At 43.5% G+C, this 19,044-nt stretch overlaps 1 protein-coding gene across 1 annotated transcript in view; it reads left to right on the top strand.

Moving 5' to 3' along the window:
• The window catches only part of RGS12 (regulator of G protein signaling 12), a 294,613-nt gene that overhangs the window by 132,381 nt on the left and 143,188 nt on the right, over window positions 1-19,044 (top strand). The window contains 1 exon segment of the mRNA XM_038745771.1: window positions 13,921-13,942. Coding sequence (XP_038601699.1) covers window positions 13,921-13,942 — 22 coding nt within the window.

Here is a 19,044-nt window from a genome sequence, read left to right on the forward strand (position 1 = left end):
GCACATAGTAAGTGCTTAACAAATACCATCATTATTTATTATAATTATTATTAATTATTATTAATCATTATTAACAAATACCACCGTTACCCCACAAATACCCCTCCTTCCCCTCACCGTCCCCCCTGCCTTAGCTCGTTCCCCTCCCCACAGCACCTGTATATATGTATATATGTTTGTACGGATTTGTTACTCTATTTATTTTATTTGTACATATTTATTCTATTTATTTTATTCTGTTAATATGTTTTGTTTTGTTGTCTGTCTCCCCCTACTAGACTGCGAGCCCGCTGTTGGGTAGGGACCGTCTCTAGATGTTGCCGACTTGGACTTTCCGAGCGCTTAGTACAGTGCTCTGCACACAGTAAGCGCTCAATAAATACAATTGAATGAATTACCTTGTATCTACCCCAGCACTTCGAGCAGTGCTTGGAACATAGTAAGCACTTAACAAATACCATTATTATTATTATTATTATTATTATTATCATTATCATTATTATGTTGTCGGGTCATCTCTGACCCGAACCAACTTCACGGACACATCTCTCCCGGGACGTCCTACTTCCATTTTGCTTCACACGCCTTTTTTATCTTTGATATTTAAGTGCTTGCTATGTGTCAAGCACTGTTCTAAGCGCTGCGGTAAGATACAAGCTAATCAAGCGGGGCACAGTTCCTGTCCCACCTGGGGCCCACGGTCATATAGGAGGGAGAGCAGGTCTTGGATCTCCATTTTACAGTTGAGGAAACTGAGGCACAGAGAAGTGACTTGCTCAAGGTCACAGCAGGCAGGTGACGGAGGTAGGATTAGAACCCAGGTCCTCTGAGTCAGCATTTGTAGACTGTGGTTCTTGGGCTCAACCCACACCCACATTGAAGCAGCGTGGCCCAGTGGAAAGAGCCCGGACTTTGGAGTCAGAGGTCGTGGGTTCCAATCCCGGCTCCGCCAGCTGTCAGCTCTGTGACTTTGGGCAAGCCGCTTAACTTCTCTGGGCCTCAGTTACCTCATCTGCAAAATGGGGATGGAGTCTGGGAGCCCGCCGTGGGACAACCTGATAACCTTGTAACCTCCCCAGCTCTTAGAACAGTGCTTTGCACATAGTAAGCGCTTAATAAATGCCATTATTATTATTATTATTATCCTCCTGCTTTGTTTATGGCAGTTCCGTGACAGCGTTTAGCTTCACTGTCCCAGTTCAATGCCTGGATCGCTTTGAATTTTCACAGCTGTCCCGAGGATTTTTATAAAATGCCCATATAAATCCTCTCTCAGAATGCAAATAATTCTCTGAAGGTTTGTTCAAATCCTAGAAGTGAAATGTTAAGAGTTCAAGTCTTTTATGGTCATTATCTGGTGTTTCTTTTTTAATGGGACGTTTCAGAACAGCTCGTAACAACACTAGAATAATCATTTGGGAACTTTCAAACAAAAACTTGGAACCACGCGGGGTTTCTCCGAATGTGTTGTCTCTTCAAGACCAAAAATGGTGAAAAACCTATTCCGGGTTGAACCAAATCCAGATAGTCATCATCCTGATTCGAATAGGATGAATCCCAGTGTAGGTTTGCGTCATCATCATCAATCGTATTTATTGAGCGCTTACTGTGTGCAGAGCACTGTACTAAGCGTCCTCGTGTAACAATTCTACATGGGTCATGGGTTCAAATGCCAGCTCCGCCGGCTGTCAGCTGGGTGACTTTGGGCAAGTCGCTTCACCTCTCTGGGCCTCAGTTCCTTCATCTGTTAAATGGGGATGAGGACTGTGAGCCCCCCGTGGGACCACCTGATCGCCTTGTAACCTCCCCGGCGCTTAGAACAGTGCTTTGCACATAGTAAGCGCTAAACAAATGCTATTATTATTATTATTATTATTATTATTATTATTATTATTATTATTATTATTATTATGAAGTAGCTCTAACTCCCTAAAATTCAAACATAGACAAAAGCAAGCCTGACTGTGATTTTTATTTGCAATTTATTCGGCTTCGGCAGCTCGCGGGGGGATTTCGGCCCGCTTCTCAAAAGGCGAAAAATGTCAAGATGGTGTATTTTACTTGTACATATTTATTCTATTCATTTTATTTTGTTGCTTTGCACATAGAAAGCGCTTTATACCATTATTATTATTATTATTATTTGGTTAGTATGTTTGGTTTTGTTGTCTGTCTCCTCCTCCTCGACTGTGAGCCCGCTGTCGGGTAGAGACCGTCTCTAGCCGTGGCCGACTTGGACTTCCCAAGCACTTAGTCCAGTGCTCTGCACACAGTAAGCGCTCAATAAAGACGATTGAATGAATGAATTATTATGAATTATTATGAATTATGAATCTCCCCAGATGAAATTAAGCGGGTCTCGCCACAGGCACCGAAGCTAATAATAAAAAAATGCGCCCATTATATCATCAGCAGGAAGCTGGCGAGATAAGTAATGAGACCGGTTTTTGATGCGGTGGCATTTATTGAGCGCTCATAGTGTCCCGACCACTAAGTGCTTGTATGTCTATATGTTTGCTGTATGTATATATGTTTGTACAGTAAGCGCTCAATAAATACGATTGAATGAATGAATGAATGTTGGGTAGGGATCGTCTCTATTTGTTGACAACTTGTACTTCCCAAACGCTTAGTACAGTGCTCTGCACACAGTAAGCGCTCAATAAATACGATTGAATGAATGAATGAATGAATTCTAGGTAGCAAAACGAACCCCAGTGCAAAAATGTGTATCATTATTAGTCCAGTGCTCTGCACACAGTAAGTGCTCAATAAATGCAACTGAATGAATGAATTCTAGGTAGCAAAACGAACCCCAGTGCAAAAATGTGTATCATTATTAGTCCAGTGCTCTGCACACAGTAAGTGCTCAATAAATACAATTGAATGAATGAATTCTAGGTAGCAAAACGAACCCCAGTGCAAAAATGTGTATCATTATTAGTCCAGTGCTCTGCACACAGTAAGTGCTCAATAAATACAATTGAATGAATGAATTCTAGGTAGCAAAACGAACCCCAGTGCAAAAATGTGTATCATTATTAGTCCAGTGCTCTGCACACAGTAAGTGCTCAATAAATACAATTGAATGAATGAATTCTAGGTAGCAAAACGAACCCCAGTGCAAAAGTGTGTATCATTATTAGTCCAGTGCTCTGCACACAGTAAGTGCTCAATAAATACAATTGAATGAATGAATTCTAGGTAGCGAAACGAACCCCAGTGCAAAAATGTGTATCATTATTAGTCCAGTGCTCTGCACACAGTAAATGCTCAATAAATACAATTGAATGAATGAATTCTAGGTAGCAAAACGAACCCCAGTGCAAAAATGTGTATCATTATTAGTACAGTGCTCTCCACCCAGTAAGCGCTCAATAAATCCGACCGAAGGGATTTTCTTAAAAGTACAACATTTTGTAGCGACTTGCCCCATGTAATCGCGCAACTTCCGAGCGAGGGCAGATCTCGACAAGTTTCAGCTAAACTCTCAAGTTGTTCAAAGCTTTGAACAACCCGAGGAATGTCTTCTGCCTCTCTGTGTTTCTCGGTAACAAAGAGTTATTTCACGTAAAATCAACTCTCAAAGTGTCACCTTCGGGCTTTGGAAGTCACTTCCAAGGCGGTGGTGTTAATTTAAATCATGACCATGAAAGTGGGCGAACCGCGAGAAAGTTTTCCCACTGACTGGTTTCGTGACGGTCCCTTCTCTGTGGAAGTGACGGACGTGGGAATCTGGGGAGAATCCTAAAAAACGGAGGATCGGAAAACAAATTAGTTATTAAAACGCGTTGTTCTGCGCACCAAATTAAACGTGAGGCGTTTCCTTGAAACACTCTGCGTTCTTTGCTTCAACATCGCAGCTGTCGGTTGGTCAGGGGAGCTTTCGTTACCGAATTTGTTCTATTTATGATAACAATAATAATAATCATCATAATGGCATTTATAATAATAATAATAATGGCATTTATTAAGCACTTACTATATGCAAAGCACTGTTCTAAGCGCTAGGGAGGTCACAAGATGAGAGAAGCAGCGTGGCTCAGTGGAAAAGTGGAGTCAGAGGTCATGGGTTCAAACCCCGGCTCCGCCAGTTGTCAGCTGTGTGACTTTGGGCAAGTCACTTCACTTCTCTGGGCCTCAGTGACCTCATCTGTAAAATGGGACTAAGACTGTGAGCCCCCCGTGGGACAACCTGATCACCTTGTAACCTCCCCAGCGCTTAGAACAGCGCTTTGCACATAGTAAGCGCTTAATAAATGCCATTAAAAAAAAAAAAGATGGTCAGGTTGTCCCACAGGGGGCTCGCAGTCTTAATCCCCATTTGACAGATGAGGCAACTGAGTATATATGTTTGTACGTATTTATTACTCTATTTATTTATTTATTTATTTTACTTGTACATCTCTATTCTATTTTATTTTATTTCGTTAATATGTTTTGTTCTCTGTCTCCCCCTTCTAGACTGTGAGCCCACTGTTGGGTAGGGACCGTCTCTAGATGTTGCCAACTTGTACTTCCCAAGCGCTTAGTACAGTGCTCTGCACACAGTAAGCGCTCAATAAATACGATTGATTGATTGATTAAGTGACTTGCCTAAAGTCACACAGCTGACAAATGGCTGAGCCAGGATTCAAACCCATGACCTCTGACTCCAAAGCCCATGCTCTTTCCACTGAGCCATGCTGCTTCTCTATTTGTTTGAGATATTTAGTCATTCATTCATTCATTCAATCATATTTATTGAGCGCTTACTGGGTGCAGAGCACTGTACTAAGTGCTTGGAAAATTCAATTCAGCAACAGATAGAGACAATCTGTACGCAACAACGGGCTCACAGTAGAAGGGGGAGACAGACAACAAAGCAAAACAAGTTGACAGGCATCAATACCATTAAAAAAGTGCTTTATAAAGTGCTTACTGTATACCAGACACTGTACTAAGCGCTGGGAAAGGTACTAGCTAATTGGGCTGGACCTAGTCCCTGTCGCACGTAGAATACACAAGCGCAGTCCCTATTTTACAGATGAGGTAACTGAGGCACAGAAGAGTGCTGTAACTTGCCCCCGATCACACAGCAGACATGTGGCGGAGCTGGAATTAGAACCCAGATCCTTGTGACTCCCAGTTCAATTCAATTCAATTGAATCGTATTTGTTGAATGCTTACTATAATAATAATAATAATGGCATTTATTAAGCGCTTACTATGGGCAGTGCATTCATTCATTCATTCAATCGTATTTATTGAGCGCTTACTGTGTGCAGAGCACTGTACTAAGCGCTTGGGAAGTACAAGTTGGCAACATATGGAGATGGTCCCTACCCAACAGTGGGCTCAATGCACTGTTCTAAGCGCTGGGGAGGTTACAAGGTGATCAGGGTGTCCCGCGTGGGGCTCACAGTCTTCATCCCCATTTTACAGATGAGGTAACTGAGGCGCAGAGAAGTGAAGTGACTTGCCCAAAGTCACACAGCTGACAAGTGGCAGAGCCGGGATTTGAACCCCTGACCTCTGACTCCAAAGCCTGTGCTCTTTCCACAGAGCCACACTGCCTCTCACATCCGCCGGACAATGATTCTTCCCCCCTTCAGAGCCTTACTGAAGGCCCGTCTCCTCCAAGAGGCCTTCCCTGACTAAACCCCACTTTTCCTCATCTCCCACTCCCTTCCACATCATCCTGACTTGCTCCCTTTCCTCATTCCCCCTACAACCCCACGGCCCTTATGTCCGTATCTGTCATTTATTTATTTGTAGCGTCGTCTGTCTCCCCACGTCTACACTGTTGAGCTCCTTATGGGCAGGGATTGTCACCGTTTATTGTTCATTCATTCAGTCGTATGGTTTGAGCGCTCACTGTGTGCAGAGCACTGAAGCAGCGTGGCTCAGTGGAAAGAGCCCGGGCTTTGGAGTCAGAGGTCATGGGTCCCCACTCTGCCAAGTGTCACCTGTGTGACTTTGGGCAAGTCACTTCACTTCTCTGGGCCTCAGTTCCCTCATCCGGAAAATGGGGATTAAGACTGTGAACCCCCCGAGGGACAATCTGATCACCTTGTAACCTCCCCAGTGCTTAGAGCAGTGCTTTGCACATAGTAAGTGTTTAATAAATGCCACCATTATTATTATTATTATTATTATTATTATTATTATTATGTGAGGAGGGATGGCATTCCAGGACAGAGGTAGGACGTGGGTCAGGGGAGAGGGTTTCGTGGAGGCCCTTTAGACTGTAAGCTCGTTGTGGGCAGGGCATGTGTCTGTTAGAGTGTACTCTCCCAAGCGCTTAGTACAGTGCTCTGCACACAGTAAGCACTCAATAAATATGATTGAATGAATACAGTATATTCATTCATTCATTCAATCGTATTTATTGAGCGCTTACTGTGTGCCGAGCACTGTACTAAGCACTTGGGAAGTACAAGTTGGCAACATATAGAGACGGTCCTGACCCAGCAACGGGCTCACATCTAGAACGGGGAGACAGACAACAAAACAAAACATATGGACAGGTGTCAAGTCATCAGAATAAAAAGAAATAAAGCTAGATGCACATCATTAACAAAATAAGTAGAATAGTAAATATGTACAAGTAAAATTACTAGAGTAATAAATCTGTACAAACATATATACAGGTTCATATGTGTATGTGTGTATAAGTATGTATGCATATATGTGTATATATGTGTGCACATATATTATATACAGCATACTCACATATATGTATATGTGTGTGTGTGTATCATATATACAGTATACACATATATGTGTATATTTGTGTATGTGAATATATATGCATACATGTATGTATACTGTATATATTATATGCACACATAAGCAGCATGGCTCAGTGGAAAGAGCCTGGGCTTTGGAGTCAGAGGTCATGGGTTCAAATCCCGGCCCCGCCACTTGTCAGCTGTGTGACTTTGGGCAAGTCACTTCACTTCTCTGGGCCTCAGTTCCCTCATCTGGAAAATGGGGATGAAGACCGTGAGTCCCACGTGGGACAACCTGATCACCTTGTATCACCCCAGAGCTTAGAACAGTGCTTTGCACATAGTAAGCGCTTAACAAATACCATCATTATTATCATTATTATTACACATATATGCATACATATATGCACATATGTGTATGTGTGAATATAAATATATATGTATGTGTGTGTATATATATACATATATACATATATATACATACATAAATATATATACATATATACACATATATACATATATATATATATTTATATATAATAATTCTTGGAATGTGTTGAGTTCTCTCTATTTCCAAACAATGGCAAGCTTTGCGAAAGAATGTTTTTCAGTTTGTATGTTAGCAGAAAAGGAATCTGGACGGACTAAGGCTTTTGAAATAAATCGTGTTTGATTTGGTTATCAATCAGGTACACCTTGTACTTCCCAAGTGCTTAGTACAGTGCTCTGCACGCAGTAAGCGCTCAATAAATACGATTGAATGAATGAATGAACCCTGAGTGCTTACTTTGTACGGAACACTCTATTAAACCCTTAAGAGAGTAGAATAGAGTTAGTAGAAGCGATCTCTGTCCTCAAGTCAATATGTTCATTCTTTCATTCGTGTTTATTGAGTGCTTACTCTGTGCAACGCACTGTACTAAACGCTGGAAAGTACAATTCGGCAGTCAACTGATAGTATTTGTTGAGAACTTTCTGACCAGTGAAGCATACTGAACACTTGGTAGAATACAGTACAATTAGCGTACATGATCAAGGTGCTTATGTAATCCAGCGGGGATCCCGGGCCCTAAAATAAATGATAGATAACAAGGAAGTCATAGGATTTTAAGATATATTTGGAATAATAAATACGATTGATGATGATGATGATGATGATGATGAAGTGCAAGCCGGGAAGATGAGTAGTTATGTACGCAGATCATCATCATCAATCGTATTTATTGAGCGCTTACTGTGTGCAGAGCACTGGACTAAGCGCTTGGGAAGTACAAATTGGCAACATATAGAGACGGTCCCTACCCAACAGTGGGCTCACAGTCTAAAAGGGGGAGACAAAACCAAACGTACTAACAAAATAAAATAAATAGAATAGATATGTGCAAGTAAAATAAATTCAGATGACGTGGTAGTGTTGAAATAGCAGGTGGGAAAAAATTAGGGTGGGCAGATAAGTCAGGGAAGGCTTCCTGGAGGTGGGATGATTCATTCATTCAGTCAGTCATATTTATTGAGCGCTGTCTGCAGAGCACTGTACTGAGCGCTTGGAAGAGGACAATACAACAATAAACAGACACGTGTCCTCCCTTTGGTAGCCCGTATACTAAAATTAGGGCAAGGCTGACACACAACTTGGTGAAGTGTTCCATATTTCTTCTAGACTGTGAGCTCGTCCTGGGTAGGAATGTGTCTGTTGTTCAATGGTACTCTCCCAAGCGCTTAGTACAGTGCTTTGCGTGCAGAAAGCGCTCAATAAATACATTTGAAAGAATGAAGGAATGAGCATTCCCTGCCCACAGCGAGCTTACGGTCTTGAAGGTGATCTCAGAAGGGCTTTGAAGATGGGGACAGCAGTGGTCTAAGAAGGTCCAGGAAGGAGAGTTGACAGGAGTATTCACCCCAATGCTTATCAATCAATCAATCAATCAATCGTATTTATTGAGCGCTTACTGTGTGCAGAGCACTGTACTAAGCACTTGGGAATTACAAGTTGGCAACATATAGAGACAGTCCCTACCCAACAGTGGGCTCAGAGTCTAGAAGATAAATTCGGCTGAACGAATGAATGATCCCTATTGACCCTTGATGATGATGATGGCATTTATTAAGCGCTTACTATGTGCAAAGCTCTGTTCTAAGCACTGGGGGGATACAAGGTGATCAGGTTGTCCCATGTGGGGCTCACAGTCTTAATCCTCGTTTTCCAGATGAGGGAACTGAGGCACAGAGAAATTAAGTGACTTGCCCAAAGTCACACAGCTGACATTTGGTGGAGCCGGGATTTGAACCCATGACCCCTGACTCCAAAGCCCATGCTCTTTCCACTGAGCCATGGATGCTTGCTTCGGGAGAGCTGGGTATAGTGCCTGGCACAAAATAATCAATCAATCAATCGTATTTATTGAGCGCTTACTGTGTAAGCAGAGTGTCCACAGCACCTGTATGATGTTTATATGTTTGTACATATTTATAACTCTATTTATTTATTCATTTATTTTACTTGTACATATCTATTCTATTTATTTTATTTTGTTAGTATGTTTGGTTTTGTTCTCTGTCTCCCCCTTTTAGACTGTGAGCCCACTGTTGGGTAGGGACCGTCTCTGTATGTTGCCAGCTTGTACTTCCCAAGCGCTTAGTACAGTGCTCTGCACACAGTAAGCGCTCAATAAATATGATTGATTGATCGATTGATTGCCGAGCACCGTACTAAGCACTTGAGAAGTCCAAGTTGGCAACATATAGAGACAGTCCCTACCCAACAGTGGGCTCACAGTCTAGAAGGGGGAGACAGAGAACAAAACCAAACATACTAACAAAATAAAATAAATAGAATAGATATGTACAAGTAAAATAAATAAATAAATAGAGTAATAAATATGTACAACCATATATACATATATACAGGTGCTGTGGGGAAGGGAAGGAGGTAAGATGAGGGGATGGAGAGGGGGACGAGGGGGAGAGGAAGGAAGGGGCTCAGTCTGGGAAGGCCTCCTGGAGGAGGTGAGCTCTCAGTAGGGCCTTGACCGGAGGAAGAGAGCTAGCTTGGAGGATGGGCAGAGGGATTGGGGGCATTCCAGGACCGGGGGATGATGTGGGCCGGGGGTCGATGGCGGGACAGGCGAGAACGAGGCCTAACGGTGAGGAGATTAGCGGCGGAGGAGCGGAGGGTGCGGGCTGGGCTGGAGAAGGAGAGAAGGGAGGAGAGGTAGGAGGGGGCGAGGGGATGGACAGCCTTGAAGCCGAGGGCGAGGCGTTTCTGCCTGATGCGCAGATTGATTGGTAGCCACTGTTCCAGGCACTGTACTAAGCGCTGGGAAACATGGTTTCATGGGGAAAATGTGAATAATAAAAATAGCAATAGCAATAATAATAATAATAACAATGCCACTGCTCCCTCCAAGACACCCTGTAGTTGTGGATGAAGTGCGTCAGTCATATTTTTTGAGTGCTTGGTGTTTGCAGAGCACTCTACTGAGCGTTTGGGCAAGTACAATGCAACAATAAACACACATGCACCCGGCTTCGCCAATTGTCAGCTGTGTGAATATGCGCGAGTCACTTCACTTCTCTGGGCCTCAGTTCCCTCATCTGTAAAATGGGAATGAAGACTGTGAGCCCCCAGCGCGACAACCTGATCACTTTGTAACCTCCCCAGTCCTTCAAACAGTGCTTTGTACATAGTAAGCATTTAATAAATGCCATTATTATTATTCTTCTTCCCTGCCCACAAGAATTTTACAGTCTAGAGGTGGAGACAGACTTTAACAGAAATTGATAAATTACACATATGGCTGTAAATACTGATGAGCAACGAGGGGGGGATGAATAAAGGGAGTGAGTCAGGGTGACGTAGAAGGGAATGGGAGATGAGGAAAAGTGGGGCTTAGTCTGGGAAGGCCTCTGGGAGGAGATGAGCCTTCAGTAAAGCTTTGCAGGGGAGGAGAGTCATTGTCTGTCAGATAGGAAGAAGGAGGGCATTCCAGGTCAGAGGCGTTTGAAAACCAGCATGGCTTAAGTGGAAAGAGCCTGGGCTTGGGAGCCAAAGGACGTGGATTCTAATCCCGGCTCCGCCACTTCGTTTGCTGTGTGACCTCAGGCAATCCAGTTCACTTCTCTGTGCCTCAGTTCCCTCATCTGTATAATCATCAATCGTATTTATTGAGCGCTTACTGTGTGCAGAGCACTGTACTAAGCGCTTGGGAAGTACAAGTTGGCAACATATAGAGACAGTCCCTACCCAACAGTGGGCTCACAGTCTAAAAGACTGTATAATGTATAATAGTCTGTATAATGTATAAAGTCTGTATAATGGAGATTAAGACCGTGAGCCCCACGTGGGGCAACCTGATTACCTTGTATCTTCCCCAGCTCTTAGAACAGTGCTTGCCACATAAGAAGTGTTTAACAAATACCATAATTATTATTATTAATTATTATTTGGGTCTCCAACTCTGAACTCCCACTTGGGAAGTGAGGACTCAGAGGCTGGCAATATTCAGCCATGGAAAGTTCCCCACCAGGGCCTCCATGGGCAAGACGTCTGAATGGTCAGGGTCTCCCCACCCCAATAATAATAATAACAACAATAATAATAATAATAATAATAATAATAATAATATTTGGACGCAGCGAATTGAATTATTTATTTTGGATGTGGAGAATTGAACCTGCCTTTGGGACAAATATGATTATTTGATAACAATAATAATAATGGTATTTGTTAAGCGCTTACTACGTGCCAAGCACTGTTCTAAGTGCTGGGGGAGATAGAAGGCAATCAGGTTGTCCCACGTGGACCTCACAGTCTTCATCCCCATTTCACAGATAACTGAGGCACAGAGATGATAAGTAACTAGCACAAGGTCACCCAGCTGCCAGGTGGCGGAGCCGGGATTAGAACCCACGGCCTCTGATTCCCAAACCCGGGGTCTTTCCATTAAGCCACAGCTGCTTTCCGGTTGGCCACCCTTTAAATCCGAATCTGATAGTTTCCTATCTGAGAAATAAATCTGCGTGGCTTTAAATACCTTTGATGATGATGATGATGATGGCATTTGTTAAGCGCTTACTATGCGCAAAGCACTGTTCTAAGCGCTGGGGGGGATACAAGGTGATCAGGTTGTCCCACGTGGGGCTTACAGTCATCATCCCCATTTTACAGATGTGGTAACGGAGGCTCCGAGAAGTTAAGTGACTTGCCCAAGGTCACACAGCAGACATAGTAGAGAAGCAGTGTGGCTCAGTGGAAAGAGCATGGGCTTTGGAGTCAGAGGTCATGGGTTCAAATCCCAGCTCTGCCAATTGTCGGCTGTGTGACTTTGGGCAAGTCACTTAACTTCTCTGAGCCTCAGTTCCCTCATCTGTAAAATGGGGATTAAGACTGTGAGCCCCCCCGTGGGACAACCTGACCACCTTGTAACCTCCCCAGTGCTTAGAACAGTGCTTTGCACATAGTAAGGGCTTAATAAATGCCATTATTATTATTATTATTATATGGCAGAGCCGGGACTCGAACCCATGACCTCTGACTCCAAAGCCCGGGCTCTTTCCACTGAGCCACGCTGCTGCCTTTCCCTTTGACACACGGGTGATGCATCCGTCAGATAGCTCCTCGGTGCAGAAAGATTCCCGAAACCAAAGCAGCCCGCGGAATGACGCTTCCGCATGCCGAATCTCCCAGTCGGTAGCTTATGGCAAAAAAAATCCCAGAGCCTTTCACTTCATCATCATCATCATCATCATCATCAATCGTATTTATTGAGCGCTTACTATGTGCAGAGCACCGTACTAAGCGCTTGGGAAGTACAAATTGGCAACATCATCATCATCATCATCATCAATCTAGTTTTCCCAAACTACATTTTGGGAAAATACCTCAATGGTCTGTCAAGCAAACTGGGGTGAAGAACACAAATGGAAGCCAAAATGAAAAGTTGTATGCTGTAACAGCCTTGCGGGCAAATATAAAAACCACTCAACCTTCCTGCCAAGCGACAGCATTTGCTCTACAGGAATAGTTCACGAAAGAAAATGAATCTTTACAACATACGGGCTTTAGCGTGGCTCAGTGGAAAGAGCCCGGGCTTTGGAGTCAGAGGTCACAGGTTCAAATCTCGGCTCTGCCACTTGTCAGCTGTGTGACTTTGGGCAAGTCGCTTCACTTCTCTGGGCCTCAGTTCCCTCGTCTGTAAAATGGGGATTAAGACTGTGAGCCCCACGTGGGACAACCTGATCACCTTGTAACCTCCCCAGCGCTTAGAACAGTGCTCTGCACATAGTAAGCGCTTAATAAATGCCATTATTATTATTATTATTATTATTATCAATCATATTTATTGAGCACTTACTATGTGCAGAGCACCGTACTAAGCGCTGGGGAAGTACAAATTGGCAACATATAGAGACAGTCCCTACCCAGCAGTGGGCTCACAGTCTAAAAGGGGGAGACAGAGAACAAAACCAAACATACTAACAAAATAAAATAAATAGGATAGATATGTACAAGTAAAATAAATGGAGTAATAAATATGTACAACGATATATCCATATATACAGGTGCTGTGGGGAAGGGGAGGAGGTAAGATGGGGGGGATGGAGAGGGGGACGAGGGGGAGAGGAAGGAAGGGGCTCAGTCTGGGAAGGCCTCCTGGAGGAGGTGAGCTCCCAGCAGGGCCTTGAAGGGAAGAAGAGAGCTAGCTTGGCGGATGGGCAGAGGGAGGGCATTCCGGGCCCGGGGCCACTCCGCTCCTTGGAATCGTTCGGAGATGTCGGAGAAGTTAAACCACGCGGAGTGGCGTCTAGCTTTCAAAGCAGATGGGTTCTTAGGATGTATTCTTTTCCTCTTGTGGGTTTGGCCTAGCAAAAAGGCCCCAAGGGCCTACGGATTCCCAAAACGGTTGGAAACGGACGTTGCTTGTGTGCCGTCTTGGCGTGGAAAAGTTACAAAGCCGGCGCTTCGGCGTCACAGCTGGAGAGGCCTGTTTTCTTTAAGAGAAAATGACCAGTTTGGGAGGAGTCCAGCCTGGCAGTTACAGCTGCAAGGAAGCAACAGTCGACTCACTCCGTTCATCCCGATACCTGGCGGGGAGAAGCCGTGCCCACTTCCCGGCTCCCCTTCCCCTCTGTCGTGTAGATGGATCGGATTTTCCGCAGGCCTTTCCTCCAGGTGGAATAACTCATGTCTTTCTTTTTTTTCTTTCAGTCCGCAACAGTCTCGGATGGTGGTAAGTAAAACTTTCTCCCTTTTGACTTGATGTGGCTGAATCAATCAGTGGTACCTCCTTCCCTTCCCCAGAGCGCCTGTATATATGTATATATGCTTGTACGTATTTATTACTCTATTTATTTTACTTGTACATATCTATTCTATTTATGTTATTTTGTTAATATGTTTAGTTTTGTTCTCTGTCTCCCCCTCCTAGACTGTGAGCCCGCTGTTGGGTAGGGACCGTCTCTATATGTTGCCAACTTGGACTTCCCAAGCGCTTAGTACAGTGCTCTGCACACAGTAAGCGCTCAATAAATACGATTGATTGATTGATTGGTATTTATCGAGCGCTCAACGTGTGCCGAGCACTGTAGACTGTTGTTGGACAGGGATTGTTTCTATTTGTTGCTGAATTGTACTTCCCAAGAGCTTAGTAAAGTGCTCTGCGCACAGTAAGCGCTCAATAAATATGATTGATTGATTGATTGGTATTTATCGAGTGCTTAATGTGTGCTGAGCACTGTAGCCTGTTGTTGGACAGAGATTGTTTCTATTTGTTGCTGAATTGTACTTCCCAAGCGCTTAGTACAGTGCTCTGCACACAGTAAGCGCTCAATAAATACGATTGATTGATTGATTGGTATTTATCGAGCGCTTAACGTGTGCCGAGCACTGTAGCCTGTTGTTGGACAGGGATTGTTTCTATTTGTTGCTGAATTGTACTTCCCAAGAGCTTAGTAAAGTGCTCTGCGCACAGTAAGCGCTCAATAAATGCGATTGATTGATTGATTGGTATTTATCGAGTGCTTAATGTGTGCTGAGCACTGTAGCCTGTTGTTGGACAGGGATTGTTCCTATTTGTTGCTGAATTGTACTTTCCAAGCGCTTAGTACAGTGCTCTGCGCACAGTAAGTGCTCAATAAATACGATTGATTGATTGATTGGTATTTATCGAGTGCTTAATGTGTGCTGAGCACTGTAGCCTGTTGTTGGACAGAGATTGTTTCTATTTGTTGCTGAATTGTACTTCCCAAGCGCTTAGTACAGTGCTCTGCACACAGTAAGCGCTCAATAAATACGATTGATTGATTGATTGGTATTTATCGAGTGCTTAACGTGTGCCGAGCACTGTAGCCTGTTGTTGGACAGGGATTGTTCCTATTTGTTGCTGAATTGTACTTTCCAAGCGCTTAGTACAGTGCTCTGCGCACAGTAAGTGCTCAATAAATACGATTGATTGATTGATTGGTATTTATCGAGCGCTTAATGTGTGCTGAGCACTGTAGCCTGTTGTTGGACAGGGATTGTTTCTATTTGTTGCTGAATTGTACTTCCCAAGCGCTTAGTACAGTGCTCTGCGCACAGTAAGCGCTCAATAAATACGATTGATTGATTGGTATTTATCGAGCGCTTAACGTGTGCTGAGCACTGTAGCCTGTTGTTGGACAGGGATTGTTTCTATTTGTTGCTGAATTGTACTTCCCAAGTGCTTAGTACAGTGCTCTGCACACAGTAAGCGCTCAATAAATATGATTGATTGATTGATTGGTACTTATCGAGCGCTTAACGTGTGCCGAGCACTGTAGCCTGTTGTTGGACAGGGATTGTTTCTATTTGTTGCTGAATTGTACTTCCCAAGTGCTTAGTACAGTGCTCTGCACACAGTAAGCGCTCAATAAATACGATTGATTGATTGATTGGTACTTATCGAGCGCTTAACGTGTGCCGAGCACTGTAGCCTGTTGTTGGACAGGGATTGTTTCTATTTGTTGCTGAATTGTACTTTCCAAGCGCTTAGTACAGTGCTCTGCACACAGTAAGCGCTCAATAAATACGATTGATTGATTGATTGGTATTTATCGAGCGCTTAACGTGTGCCGAGCACTGTAGCCTGTTGTTGAGGCTACAGTACAGTGCTTAGTACAGTGCTCTGCACACAGTAAGCGCTCAATGAATGTGATTGATTGATTGATTGATTGTTAGACAGGGATTGTTTCTATTTGTTGCTGAATTGTACTTTCCAAGCGCTTAGTACAGTGCTCTGCACACAGTAAGCTCTCAATAAAGATGATTGAGTGAATGAATAAATGTTCTAAGCGCTTGAGGGATTACTCCGAAAGAGAATTAGCAGACCCGTTCCCTGCCCATTATGAGTGGTATCTGTTAAGCGCTTACTATGTGCCAAGCACTGTTCCAAGCGCTGGGGTAGATACAAGGTCATCAGGTTGTCCCATGTGGGGCTCACAGTCAAGCAGCGTGGCTCAGTGGAAAGAGCCCGGGCTTGGGAGTCAGAGGTCGTGGGTTCTAATCCCGGCCCCATCACTTGTCAGCTGTGTGACTTTGGGCAAGTCAGTTCACTTCTTTGTGCCTCAGTGACCTCCTCTGTAAAATGGGGATGAAGACTGTGAGCCCCCCCATGGGACAACTCCCCCTCGTCCCCCTCTCCATCCCCCCCATTTTACCTCCTTCCCTTCCCCACAGCACCTGTATATATGTATATATGTTTGTACATATTTATTAATCTATTTATTTGTTTATTTTACTTGGACATATCTATTCTATTTATTTTATTTTGTTAGTATGTTTGGTTTTGTTGTCTGTCTCCCCCTGTTAGACTGTGAGCCCACTGTTGGGTAGGGACTGTCTCTATATGCTGCCAACTTGTACTTCCCAAGCGCTTAGTACAGTGCTTTGCACACAGTAAGCGCTCAATAAATATGATTGATTGATTGATTGATTGATTGACAACCCGATGACCTCGTATCTGTCCCAGCGCTTAGACTAGTGCCTGGCACAGAGTAAGCGCTTAACAAATGCCATCATTATTTTACAGATGAGGGAACTGAGGCACAGAGGAGTTGAGTTGCCCAAGTAACACAGCTAGACTGTGAGCCCACTGTTGGGTAGGGACTGTCTCTATATGTTGCCAATTTGTACTTCCCAAGCGCTTAGTACAGTGCTCTGCACATAGTAAGCGCTCAATAAATATGATTGATGATGATGATGATAAGTGATGGAGCAGAGATTAGACTGAGCCTCCCTTTTCCTCTTCTCCCCCTCCCCTTCCCACCATCCCGACTCCCTCCCTCTGCTCTACCCCCCTTCCCCGCCCCACAGCACTTGTGTATATTTGTACATATTTATCATTCTATTTATTTACATTAATGAGGTGTATATTTCCATAATTGTATTTCTTTATATTGGTGCCACTGATTCTCTGTGCCTCAGTTGCCTCATCTGCAAAATGGGGATTAAGACTGAGAGCACCCCCTGGGACAACCTGATCACCTTGTAACCTCTCCGGCGCTTGGAACAGTGTTTTGCACATAGTTCTTAATAAATGCCATTATTATTATTATTATTATTATTATTATTATTATTATTATTATTATAACAGTACCTGGCACATAGTAAGTGCTTAACAAATACCAAAATTATTATTATCTAGCCCGTTGCTTAGACTTTGAGCCCATTCTGGGCAGGAACTGTCTCTATTTGTTATTGAATTGTACTTCCCAAATGCTTAGTACAGTGCTCTGCACACAGTAAGCGCTCAATAAATATGATTGAATGAACTGGTGAAAACAAATAATAATGGGAGTTCATTCATTCGATCTTATTTATTCAGTAAATAATAATGACTGTACGTTCAATCATATTTTTTAAATCGTATTTATGAGAGCAGTGTACAGTTATCGACAGTAGGGACCGTCTCTATATGTTGCCAACTTGTACTTCCCAAGCGCTTAGTACAGTGCTCTGCACACAGTAAGCGCTCAATAAATGCGATTGAATGAATGAATGAATACCTGTTTACTTCTTTTGATGTCTGTCTACCCCCTTCTAGACTGTGAGCCCATTGTGGGCAGGGATTGTCTCTCTTTGTTGCTGAATTGTACTTCCCAAGCGCTTAGTACGGTGCTCTGCACACGGTAAGCGCTCATTAAATACGATTGAATGAATAAATGAGTGTACAGTCTAGAGGATTGAAGTTTTATGTTAGGATGCAGTAAACAGATCTGATGCTTTGGGTTTAGAAGGGCTCATTTTGGTTTTCCCACCCAGTTTTTAATTCAAGGAATTACATTTTTTCCATGACTCAGTCAATCAATCAATCAATCAATCGTATTTATTGAGCGCTTACAGTGTGCAGAGCACTGTACTCAGGGAATAGAATATGTGTCTGGGAGTCAAAAGCACCTAGGTTGATGATGATGGTATTTTTGTTAAGCGCTTACTATGTGCCAAGCACTGTTCTAAGTGTTGGGGTAGTGACAAGGTAATCATGTTGCCCCATGTGGGACTCACAGTCTTCATCCCCATTTTACAGATGGGGTAACTGAGGCCCAGAGATGCGAATAATAGTAATAATAATAATAGTGGTATTTGTTAAGCGCTTACTATGTGCCAAGCATTGTTATAAGCACTCGGGGGGAATACAAGGTAATCAGGTTGTCCCACGTGGGGCTCACAGTCTTAATCCCCATTTTACAGATGAGGTGACCGAGGCCCAGAGATGTGAATAATAGTAATAATAATAATAGTGGTATTTGTTAAGCGCTTACTATGTGCCAAGCATTGTTATAAGCACTCGGGGGGGATACAAGGTAATCACTTGGGGCTCACAGTCTTAATCCCCATTTTACAGATGAGATAACTGAGGCACAGAGAAGTTACATGATTTGCCCAAAGTCACACAGCTGACAAGTGGCGGAGCCGGGATTCGAACCCACGATCTCTGGCTCCCAAGCCCAGGCTCTTTCCACTGAGCCATGCTGTTTCCCTAATTCCACTCTGCCATGTATCTGCTGGGTGACCTTGGGCAAGACACTTAACTTCTCTGGCCTCAGTTACCTCATCTGTAAAATGGGGATTAATAATAATCATCATCATCATCATCATCATCATCATCATCATCATCAATCGTATTTATTGAGCGCTTACTATGTGCAGAGCACTGTACTAAGCGCTTGGGAAGTACAAATTGGCAACATATAGAGACAGTCCCTACCCAACAGTGGGCTCACAGTCTAAAAGATAGCATTTATTAAGCGCTTACCATGTGCAAAGCACTGTTCTAAGCGCTGAATTAAATGTGTGAGCCCCACGTGGGACAGG

Source organism: Tachyglossus aculeatus, chromosome 4 (assembly GCF_015852505.1).
Source record: "Tachyglossus aculeatus isolate mTacAcu1 chromosome 4, mTacAcu1.pri, whole genome shotgun sequence".
NCBI lineage: Eukaryota > Metazoa > Chordata > Mammalia > Monotremata > Tachyglossidae > Tachyglossus > Tachyglossus aculeatus.